The 12,738-nt window shown below is 46.2% G+C and overlaps 1 protein-coding gene across 1 annotated transcript in view; it reads left to right on the forward strand.

Moving 5' to 3' along the window:
• Positions 1-11,108: 11,108 nt before the first annotated feature.
• tacr1a (tachykinin receptor 1a) overlaps positions 11,109-12,738 on the forward strand; it is a gene marked incomplete at its 3' end in the record, with an annotated part of 46,247 nt that continues 44,617 nt past the window's right edge. The window contains exon 1 of the mRNA XM_083912692.1: positions 11,109-11,748. Coding sequence (XP_083768818.1) covers positions 11,345-11,748 — 404 coding nt within the window. The 5' untranslated portion in view covers positions 11,109-11,344. The remainder of the gene's footprint in view (positions 11,749-12,738) is intronic.

Genomic DNA, 12,738 nt, shown 5'->3' on the forward strand with positions numbered 1-12,738 from the left:
CATGTTACACACACACACACACACACACACACACACACACACACACACACACACACACACACACACACACACACACACACACACACACACACACACACACAGGACCGAAATCAACACACATGCACAAACAGGACCTATATACATGCATGATGTTGCATCTCTCCATTAGTTGCATGCCCCCCCAGAGCGAGGGGGCTGCCAATGGATCGGCGCCCCAGGCAATTGGGGGTTCGGTGCCTCAGGGCTTGCTCAACAGCACTTCGGCAGTGCCCAGGAGATGAACTGGCACCTCTCCAGCCACCAGTCCACACTCCGTTCATGGTCCACACAGGGACTCAAACCGGTGACCCCCCGGTTCCCAGCCGAGTCACCTATGGCCTGAGCTACTCCCTGCTACTCTCCTGCCACCTCCCATTTAAAAGTTTGATGTATTTTGAATTCATCAGTTTCTGTAACAGCAAAACAGGAGTAAATACGGAAAAAAACACAATTATGACAAACAAATACTAATAAAATATCATGAAAGTTCAGTGACTTTTCTAAACAAACTGGTTCAAAGTACAAAATAACAATAGCTTAAAGATAAACAGCCATCGAGCTTTGTTAAAGTAATGCAATTCTTGTTGCAACAGAATACACACATAGGTTAAAATATACTTAAAAGACATAAAAACATGCCTCTGACAAGTAACGTAGAGGAATGAGTTACTGAGACAGGTGTAATGCATTACTTCACTCAGTGCACAGCTAATCCCTCTTGCCTCAGGTTGCATCAGTTGTTGCCACCCCTTGTTGGATATATTTGGCACGCTTATGACATTACTGATGATTTCACAAATAGGTTTACACACTTGCAAAGCTGGCCGTGTGTTCACCCGACTAATTATCAGTACATGTGTTTACTCTTCTGAGATTCCCACCTTTAGAAGACAGCTCATGTCCTTGTGTTTATTGGAACACGCAGCTTTATCTGGAGAGAGGTACATTTACACAACTGTTGCTCCAATTTCAGGTGATGTGCAACCTCACCTGCTGTAAACACCTCACTGTGTGTGTTGCAGAGCTAGCTGTGAGCCGTGTCAGTCATCAGGTTACATGTGATGAGTCACTGGAGTCCTTCAACCAATGTTATCCTCTTTCTGTGTCAACATCCTCATTTGTTATGTCACCTGTCTCCTGACCCCTGACCTTACAGTGGGACGTTTTCATGAGCAGAATATTATGTTACGCAGAGATTGCTGCTTGTCCCATATAATCATGAACAAGTGTGCAAAGAAAGGAAGGAATGATCAAGTCCTGTTTCGTTGTATCTGCTTCTATAAATCATCAAATTTATTAAGTTGAAGGAATTAAATCCATCACGGTGGTGTAGCGGTTAGCACTGTCGCCTCACAGCGAAAAGGTTCCGGGTTCTCCGGTTTCCTCCCACAGTCCAAAGACGTGCAGGTGTTCGGTTCATTGATGACTCTAAATCACCCGTAGGTGTGAATGGTTGTCTGTCTCTGTTCGTCTCTATGTGTCCTGTGATAGACTGGCGTCCTGTCCAGGGTGGACCCCGCCTCACGCCCGATGTCAGCTGGGATCGGCTCCAGCCCCCCCCCCCCGAGACCCCGACCCCGGGATAAGCGGTTGAAGATGAATGATGAAGATGAATGAACCTCTGTGCACATTCGGAGGATCATTGGGATGTCAGCAGCAGCTCATCAAAGAGTTTCACATTTTTCACAAATAATTGAGTTCGTTCAGGTTTTCATTTATGAGGTAGGGCAACATTTAGGCGAAGCAATTAAAAGCCAATCAGTGGAAAGGTCAGATATAAGATTTGAAATTCAGAAATGTTGCCTTTCGTTCCCTCAGGGTCGTCGGGCAACTTTGCATGGACTGGATTGACTTTAAATTCAGGAACCCGCCTCATATCTTGTGTTAAGTCATCTGAAACCAGCCCTTCCTCCGCCAGCTCCTTTTCACAGTCCACACACACACACACACACACACACGCACACACGCACACACACACACACACACACACACACACACACACACACACACACACACACATGCACAAACAGGACCTATATACATGCAATTAATGGAGAGATGTTAGAGCGAGGGGGCTGCCAATGGATCGGCGCCCCCGAGCAATTGAGGGTTCGGTGCCTTGCTCAACAGCACCTCGGCAGTGCTCAGGAGATGAACTGGCAACTCTCCAGCCACCAGTCCACGCTCCATTCATGGTCCACACACACACACACACACACACACACACACACACACACACACACACACACACACACAACCTTTTGTGATCACTATAAGCTCTGGGGCCATATATTATTTTCCACTAGCATGTGATTTGAAATGGCCTTTATGTTAAGATACACGTAATGACGCCTATCACTGCTCTTATTTGACCAAACGAGTGCGTTTCTGCTCCTTTAGATATCTGATTGCTTTATTCCCATTGCAGACCGACAGCAATGCTAATGCGATCGGTTCTATAGAAACCACTTCAGGACTGTGCCGCCCCTTTGATGATGTGTTTCTGTCATCACACTAGGCTCTATGGGATGCATTTTACTTCACCTGAGATGAGGAGCTGAAGGCAGCGGTGGGAAGTGCTAAACTATTCTGTCAAAAGGGATCATTTCCAGCCCAGAACAGCACAGACAGTCCATTATTAACAGGCCACAGGGAAGATACTGCTGAAAAAACGAAATCAAAAAACAAATCTCAATCAGGCGTTTATTAGCATCCATCATCACAAATAGTTTCAACAGCTTTAGTTGTTAGCAAAAAGGGGACTAACCACAGTCTTTGTTGTACAGTACTAAAGATAAAATTAAGCTAAAACAGGCTGGGGGCGACACGGTGGTGTAGTGGTTAGCACTGTCGCCTCACAGCGAGAGGGTTGAAATCCCTTCTGTGTGGAGTTTGCATGTTCTCCCCGTGTCTGCGTGGGTTTTCTCCGGGTTCTCCGGTTTCCTCCCACAGTCCAAAGACGTGCAGGTGTTCGGTTCATTGATGACTCTAAATCACCCGTAGGTGTGAATGGTTGTCTGTCTCTGTTCGTCTCTATGTGTCCTGTGATAGACTGGCGTCCTGTCCAGGGTGGACCCCGCCTCACGACCGATGTCAGCTGAATAAATAAAACAGGCTGAGCTGGGGGAGGGTCAACAAAAGAGGACCAAGAGTCTATTAGTATGAGGGAAATGGCTAATTGCAGCGGGCCGTGCTGCTTCTTCCCTGCGTGTGGCAAAGCCGAAAGGTCACGGCAAGGACTGCTGTCGCTGGTCATCGATTCAGGGCTGGTCAGTCCAACACTTCTCAATCTGGTGACTCTGCGATCCAACAGCTGCTCAGGACCGTGCTGCACCCCAGAAACAGACCCAGCCGTCTCAAGCAGACACCAGCAGCACCCACACTACACACTGTACACTGGAGGACGACGAGCAAAATGGCTGACAAACATTTCACCAGAGTTTGTCCCACATATTCATCAACCCACATGGTTCTATAGTTTAGCAGGGAAAGCAAGGACACAGTCAACACAGCTCTGCACACAGCCCTGACACACCGGGATCAGGTAAACTCCCATGTAAAAGTGCTGTTTGTGGATTTCAGCGCAGCCTTTAATACACTTATCCTCTGAAAACTGGTTCAAAAACTGAGCAACCTAGGCCGTTCACTGTGCACATTGATACTGCACTGAACAGACAGGATGGGACTCTGATCCCGAACACCGACACACCACAGGGGTGTGTCCTCAGCCCCCTCCTCTACTCCCTCTTCACCCATGACTGCTCCCCCATCCATCCCACCAACACCATCGTCAAATTTGCTGATGATGCCACCGTAGTAGGACTAATAACGGACAACAACGATCAATATGGTGTTCTCTCAATAACCTGGGCTTAACTGCAGCCCACTCTCTCTGGATATCACCTGTTCTCCCCCGGCCCTCTGGGAAAAAAGACACTGAACAATCAAAACTGAAGAATTGTAGAATGATTTCTTTCCACTAGCAGGAAAATGCACACACCCTCCTCCCCTCCGTCCCCCCACTCTCTAATAACTTAACTAAATGTGCAATAACCCCCTAACCCTCCACTTACGTGCACTTTTTTATACAGTAACACCTCATTCATTGTAAAAAAAAATGTAATTTTCATGTTTAATTTTACATTTTATATTTATATTTTATGGGGCGACTTCTGCCTTCTGTGTGGAGTTTGCATGTTGTCCCCGTGTCTGCGTGGGTTCTGTCCAGGTTCTCCGGTTTCCTCCCACAGGAAGTGTGAAGTCCAAATGACGCGCACGTGTTAGGTTAATTGACGACTCTAAATCACCCGTAGGTGTGAATGGTTGTCTGTCTCTGTTCGTCTCTATGTGTCCTGTGATAGACTGGCGTCCTGTCCAGGGTGGACCCCGACTCACGCCCGATGTCAGCTGGGATCGGCTCCAGCCCCCCCGCGACCCTGACAGGGACAAGCGGTTAAGATGGATTTATATTTTATAGCTTATATTTGACTATTTTATATTTTTAAACACTTGAAAGCTGCTAAACTGTGTCCCATTGTCCTAAAAACAATAACAATGGAGATTTCTGATTCTGATAAATGCACCTTGTACACACGCAGTGCAGCATTTATAGGCATCATCAGGAGCGTTGAGCCGGCCCTGTTCTGTGTCCATGCATCACTAACTCACAGGCTCCCATTGATCCGTGGCCATCTGCAGGCTCAGCAGCCTCCAAAGTGGACTTCATGGATTTCCTCTTTGCAGCCATCACGCTCTGCAGAGGGAGCGCTGCAGAGGAAGCCTCTCTCTCTCTCTCTCTCACCTTTATGCTGTAGGTGTGCAGTGACCTCTCCCTTCCTCCCGCTGACTGCCAACAGCTTCTGATACCTGGCCCTCTTCCTCTTGATGATCGCTGGCTTGGAACGCCTGTTTTGATGCTTCTGGAAGCAGGATCACACAGATGTGGATGTAATGATGCCAGGGAACTTGAGCTGCCTGCCCAGGTCCATAGGCTGCCAGTTTGTCCCTGTGGTGAATAGATGTGTGGACTCCCTGGACCCCGAAACGTGGCAGCAGTTTGAGTCTCAAGCTTGATTAAAAACCTGATTTTCCACTGCTGAGTTTCTTTTGCAGTCACACACAGAAGCGTACAGCCCATACTTTATTCATGACTTTCGTTACGGACTAGTTTGGTCTAAGGCAGGGTTCGACAACCTTAGGCACGCGTGTCCCCATTGACACCTGCGTCGACTCCGCCTCTGATTGGCTTGTAGGCTACTCGTTCCCTTCTTCACAGAATGCGGCGCAGTGGAAACACAATAGGTTGCCGAAGCCATGACTGGAGCTTTCTGCAGACGATGGCAGGCCGACTAGTTAGGAAACCCAAAGTCACCCCAGCCCTCGTGGACGAAAGAGTGGGGTTTTGTGTTTCAATGGGACCACGCTGTATGTGCTTTATGTTTTGATAAAATGTTCTTTGCAGAACATCAGGTGTTGACGCCATTTTGAGACTAAACATGAGAGCACCTTCAAAATCATAAAGGTGTGATGTAAGTTATATATGTAATATATGTAATTGCTTTTTATAATTTAAGTGTCCCCTACTTTTTTTGAGCAGTGGATTGTTCAGGGGGACATTTTCCCATTATTCTCATCATGTATGTACACTTTTTCATTATCATGATCCCTGGCCATCGTTGAAGGTGTGCAGGCATATACACTGGCTGGTTTGGTGCCTTCTCACTTATGTTCGTATCTTCAAAGAACCAGAAGCCACTATGCCGCGCGTTCCTGTGATCTCCATAATTGGTCTGTGCCTCGTGTCCGCACTGAACTCAGGAAAAGAACGTTTAGTTTTGCTGCTCCCACCGCACGGAGCTGTCTCCAATGTGACTTGAAAAGGGTGAATCTCATTTCGCTTGAAGCTTAATGCTAAAAGAAAGAAAAATGCACCAGACAACTGGACAGTGCATGTGTTTCTGATTTGTGCTCCATGGTCAAGATTCTGCCTTTTATCTGTAAATCATTTTTCATTCATTCATTCATCTTCAACCATCTTCCCCTGTCGGGGTCGCGGGGGGCTGGAGCCGATCCCAGCTGACATTGGGCGTGAGGCGGGGTCCACCCTGGACAGGACGCCAGTCTATCACAGGACACATAGAGACGAACAGAGACAGACAACCATTCACACCTACGGGTGATTTAGAGTCATCAATGAACCCAACACCTGCACGTCTTTGGACTGTGGGAGGAAACCGGAGAACCCGGAGAAAACCCATGCAGACACGGGGACAACATGCAAACTCCACACAGAAGGGCCCCAGGCCGGGATTTGAGGCGGGATTTGAGGCTGTGAGGCGACAGTGCTAACCACTACACCACCGTGTAGCCCTGTAAATCCTTTTGCACATTGTAAATCGTTGTTCTCTTTTAACTTAGTGATTGTAAACTATCACTCTATCATGTAATGCTGCTGTGACGTGTGCTGCTGCTGCCTTCTTGGTCAGATCCTGATCTCAGTGGGTTTTTTCTGGTTAAATAACTGTTAAATAAAAATGTGACTGACGTGGCTGAAGGTTTACCGTGCAGTCTGTGTCATTTATTAATTTGTCAGCCGACAGGGAAATGCATCCATCTCAAAACATCCATCCATCCATCTTCAACCGCTTGTCCCTGTCGGGGTCGCGGGGGGGCTGGAGCCGATCCCAGCTGACATCGGGCGTGAGGCGGGGTCCAACCTGGACAGGACGCCAGTCTATCACAGGACACATAGAGACGAACAGAGACAGACAACCATTCACACCTACGGGTGATTTAGAGTCATCAATGAACCGAACACCTGCACGTCTTTGGACTGTGGGAGGAAACCGGAGAACCCGGAGAAAACCCACGCAGACACGGGGACAACATGCAAACTCCACACAGAAGGGCCCCAGCCATGATGCAAACCTGAACCTTTTCGCTGTGAGGTGACAGTGGTAACCACTACACCACCGTGTCGCCCATCACAAAACATATAAGAGCAAATCATTTCAGCAGAATGATGAATTGTCACAACAACCAGTTCAGCCTTAGTTTGAGCATTACGCCTGTGTGTTGATTCGTTACGTAGTTACAGTAAGTGCCATAAAAAGCAGCAAGTTGATCACAAAGATGATTTTACTAGAGGAAATAAACCCCGCTGTGCTTTGCAGAATAATTTGAAATACTGAAAGAAAAGGTTTTTCTACATTCACTATATTCTTGTGTCCTGGTTTTCCTGTTTCCATGAACTGTAGTTGACCTGCAACAAGAACCTCGACTAGACAAATTCAGAAATTCATTATGGCACATCTTTTGTACCGCATCCTCTATTCACCAAAGAACCAATAAAGAATTTCATCAAAGCTAAAAAAAGGCCGCCCAGGAAGTTTCTACTGCCTCAGATTTTTCAATGTCGTTATTTTAGTACAAGGTTCACACCTTTTCAAACTCACAGATGACGAATGTTTTAAGTAAAAATGAAATAATCCATCAAAGAAAAAAGAGTTTTATGTCATTATAAGGGAACCGAAGGGTTGCTGGTTTGAGTCCCCTGTTTGGACCATGAATGGAGCATGGACTGGTGGCTGGAGAGGTGCCAGTTCATCTCCTGGGCACTGCCGAGGAGGCGCTGGTCACTGGCAGCCCCCTCGCTCTGACATCTCTCCACTAGTTGCATGTATATAGGTCCTGTCTGTGCATGTGTGTGTATTTCGGGCCTGTGTGTGTGTAACATGAAAAAATAGAGTGAAAATTGAATTTCCCCATTGCGGGACAAATAAAGGAGTTCTTCTTCTTCTTCTTCTTCTTCTTCTTCTTCTTCTTCTTCTTCTTCTTCTTCTTCTTCTTCTTCTTCTTCTTCTTCTTCTTCTTCTTCTTCTTCTTCTTCTTCTTCTTCTTCTTCTTCTTCTTCTTCTTCTTCTTCTACTTCTTCTTCTTCTTCTTCTTCTTCTTCTATATGAGATCTGTGTAAACTGTTTTGAATAAAAGGCAGTGGGAAAGATCTCAAAATGTTTAAACAAATTAGCAAAATAAAAACTTTGCCCGCGTTCACAAAGTAATGATGAAGATTAAGTTGATTCCAGTTTCATTAAGAGTTTTTTAGCAATCAAGAAAAACTGACGGCGAAAACAACAGAGTCAATATAGACCGAGCATTCACTCCATGGACGGAGAGAAAGGAGTCTAACAGCATTCAAACGCACGGCCAAATGTAATGCTTCTCCTTGATCGCTAACATCACGTTAATCTTTACTGAGCTGTAACGGCTGTGAAGCTCATCTCTGGAGCCATGATCCTCCTTCACCCTGGGCCTTTCCAAGCCAACCAAGAGCCCAAATCTGCAACTGGTGAATTCAAGAACCTGTGTCTTGTCTGGTTTTGGTGTGAGCTTTGTATGAGTCTGCACATAAAGCCATTAGCATGACAACCTATGACAACAAAGATGACACTGTCTCTTTTGTCCCTTGTGCTGCTCCTGTACAGTACAATCCTGCTTTGCTGGGACGCCTGGAGTTAGTGTTGTGACCTCAGACTCACAACAGTCGACGAGAAAGTACCAGCAGCTATGCAGGGTACTTACCATCAATCACAATCAATGACATCTCTTGGAAGGTAATGAGATAATGGCTTTTCTTGAACTTTGGAAAATACAATCGAGAGACCAGCGTCTTTCCTGATAGTCTGGAAAAGAAGTTGCTGTACTTGATGAAAGGAGCAAACTTGACTCCACCGACTCCAGCAACAAAGGGCACGTGCTGATTGGGCTCGATTATATCATCGGAAGTAAACAGCTTCATAATCATCCTCAATTGCATCACCTGCGACTGACCTTTTCTGTTAGCTGTGATTGGCTCCCCTTAAATGACAAAGAGTGATTGGCATATTTGAATAACAAGAAGCTATGAAGCACTTTTCATAGTACAAGCAAGTCGCATGCGTGTTTTGAATCAATACATCACATTTCAATCAATCGAAACAATAACAAAGACAAAACTGGCTGTACGTAGTCACCGGGACGTAACCCATTGGTGTGGGCTCTACTAGCAAAGTTTGGCATTTTGCCGCTGCCATCTTTGTTATCGGAGACAGAGGCAGAGCGGGGGAGGAGCACTAAGTTGATGTTGTTTCAGTGGTGCTTCGCTAAGCTAAAGGCTCTTCAACCAGCTTACAGTATAATGCAAATTCTGTCACACTGCATTTCCTCAACATCTGTCCCTCTCTATCATGCATAAATGATACCAGACGACATATATTTTTAATTCCTTTGTTTCAGACCCAGTGGATCCATTTCACATTAAAAACAACACAGTTACAATAAATACGAAACCTTCCACCATGTTCAACGTCTTACATACAGACATGTTTGCCAGTGACTCCGCAGTTTGGAGAAAAAGCGAGTTATATTAGCCAGAACAGCAGTTAAGTGATTTTCTGTCTCAGATGCTTTACACATAAATCCATACATCAAGTTGCGTAAAGCAGCAGGGCAGGTGGGTACCCAGATACTGACAACTGTATGTGATATATGTTAGACCAGCATGTGTCTAACATGGATGTTAGAGATGGTTAACCATGCACTGAAGTGACTATCTTTGTGCAGCATGGGTTCAAACCCAGCCTTGGCCTTTTCATGCACGTCAGCCATTTAAAAACTCAGGAGACAAACAGAAACTATGAATGTCTGTACAACGTGCCATTGCCATCCGTCCGTAGTTACAGATACTTCAGTGTCGACCAGGAACAGCAGATATACAACCACACATCAGACTGATATTGCCATCCACAGAGACATGATGCCACAAGCAGGGCTCAATTGCAACAGCATAGGTCTAATAGGCTGGGGGAGAGAGGACGCAGCGGAGGGCTCAGATATGTGTGAACACTCAGGGTGAACACAGGTGTGGCTGGGTGCTGCAGTGTTTTTACGCACAGCCAAAAGTGTTAAACGGACGGATTGCAATGGCACGTTGTACAGATAGGTCCAAATATATCATGTAACAACATTTGAATACATCGTTCAACTTTTCCCTCTCCAGTCTGGATTCTTGTAGCACCATCAAGAGTCCAGTGGCGAGCCTATAAGTAGCCCTCTTAATGAGCTCATTCATCCCCTCCTGTTGCTCCTGGGTAGACTCCTGCAAATGCACATTTAAAAAATGAAGCCAACGAGCCTCTGACAAACAAAACAATATAAAACTTTGTATTGCAAACAATAAGAGAGTGCTGTTTCCTGGACTGGCCCGGCTTATTTGTGTTCTGGTATCAATGAAAATATCTATATTATACTATTAAAGCATGTTAAAATAAAATATTATTCTATGTTTTATCCAGTGAGTCAAGTTATTATAACTGAATTATTGCATTACGAGGTACCAGAGTTTTATAATAACAGACTTTTATTGTGAAATGCTTAAAGAAGCCTTCTGAAACATGCCCCATTACTGCAGTTTGGTCTTTATCATCAGTATCCTATAAAGCAGGTGGTCTCCAAGTCCACAGTCCAGACTGCAAGTCCACAAGAGGGGGCAGTGCATGAGTGGGAAGACAGGGACATTCAAAAACTGATTTATTAAATTGCATTTTGAGATTAAATCTATTCAAGAGGAATGCCATCAATGAAGCCACTGCTGCCACTACACAACTCCAACCATTAATATTGTTACAACTTGTACATAATTATGATTATTAGTATTATCTGCCTGAAATCGTTCATTCAGACTCCTGCCTGTGCGCTGTTTGTTGTTACCTACAAAGGCTTTATGAGGGAATTTAATCAGATAAGAGGTGTTTAAGCACGATAATCCCGCTGGCTCCCCTGCGCGGTCTGAGTCGGATGGCATAAATAACCATAATTATAATTACAGAGACTGCCTATTGGACGGGAGCGCACGCAGAGGCTCGCTACATAAGCGGGCGTGCAGCCGCTCGGTGTGAGCAGAGAGGCGCGGAGAGGCTGGGGGAGAGAGGACGCAGCGGAGAGCTCAGATATGTGCGAACACTGAGGGGGAACACAGGCTCGTCTGGGTGCTGCAGTGCGCCTTTTCGCGTTTTTACGCACAGCCAAAAGTGGTAAAGAGTGAGCCAATAGACCAGTAGCCTGATTTATGGGTATTGTAAAGTGACTTCTAGTGAATTCCTGCATTGCTTATTTCCAACACAGCGGAGTCTTTAAGTGAGCATTCTGCTTTCCTGAAACTTTCTCTTGTTCACCGGGATTTTGGCACCGGCATCTTCAACTTTGCTGTGCGCTGCGTTAGGTTTATATCCTGTGGCTTTAGTGTGACCCCCGGGACTCAAACAGCAACATGGATCCTTTATTCAATATCACAGATGCGGCAAACTGGACCTCTGGCTCCAACGACACCAATAACGGGACCATGTACTGGAACCAGTTCGTGCAGCCGGTGTGGAGGATCGTGCTCTGGGCCATCGCGTACAGCTGCATCGTTATCGTGTCCGTGGTAGGCAACATTACAGTGATCTGGATTATTATGGCGCACAAGCGCATGAGGACCGTCACCAATTACTTTCTGCTGAACCTGGCGTTCGCCGAAGCCTCCATGTCCGCCTTCAACACGGTCATTAACTTCACCTACGCCGTGCACAACGAGTGGTACTTCGGATTGGTCTACTGCCGCTTCCACAACTTCTTCCCCATCGCGGCCGTCTTCGCCAGCATCTACTCGATGACTGCAATCGCGCTGGACAGGTAAGCTGCGGGGGTTCACTCTGCGGGGGTTCACTCTGCGGGGGTTCACTCTGCGGGGTTCACAAATGTCTTTCTCACAATTAAACCGTTATCAATTAAGGATTGATGAAACATCTTCACCATCAACGGCAGCAAAATAGCTGAAGGGTGCGCTCAGATGTTGTGTGGTTGAATAAAAATCAAAGTGATGATCATTTTACAGAGACACACAGACACAGTTGAATTCTCTTTCGGTCACTCTTAAGGTCATAGAGCAATATTTGAGGAAAAAATGATAATATTGATAAGAAATATTGAGGATTTTGGTCTGTCCTTAATTTGCTACAGGTGGTAGAAAACAGGTTGTCTTACTTTGATGCTCCGGTTAAAGGATATTGAGGTTGAGTGCTCTTTGAATAAAACGTATATAGTTTGGAAATATGCAGCTCAGTGCAACAGTGAATCCATCATCCATCCATGGGGGACAGGACGCCAGTCTATGGCACAGGTACAGACAGGTACAGACAGGGACAGACATGTACAGACAGGGACAGACAGGGACAGACAGGAGTGACAGGTTCAGACAGGGACAGACAGGTACAGGCAGGGACAGACAGGGACAGACAGGTAAAGACAGGGACAGACATGGACAGACAGGGACAGACATGTACAGACAGGTACAGACAGGTACAGATGGGGACAGACAGGAGAGACAGGGACAGACATGTACAGACAGGTACAGACAGGGACAGACAGGTACAGGCAGGGACAGACAGGGACAGACAGGTACAGGCAGGGACAGACAGGGACAGACAGGTACAGGCAGGGACAGACAGGTACAGACAGGTACAGACAGGGACAGACAGGGACAGGCAGGGACAGGCAGGTACAGACAGGGACAGACAGGGACAGACAGGGACAGACAGGTACAGACAGGGACAGACAGGTACAGGCAGGTACAGACAGGTACAGACAGGGACAGACAACCATTCACACTCACATTCACACTTA

The sequence above is a fragment of the Echiichthys vipera genome (assembly GCF_963691815.1).
Source record: "Echiichthys vipera genome assembly, chromosome: 4".
NCBI lineage: Eukaryota > Metazoa > Chordata > Actinopteri > Perciformes > Trachinidae > Echiichthys > Echiichthys vipera.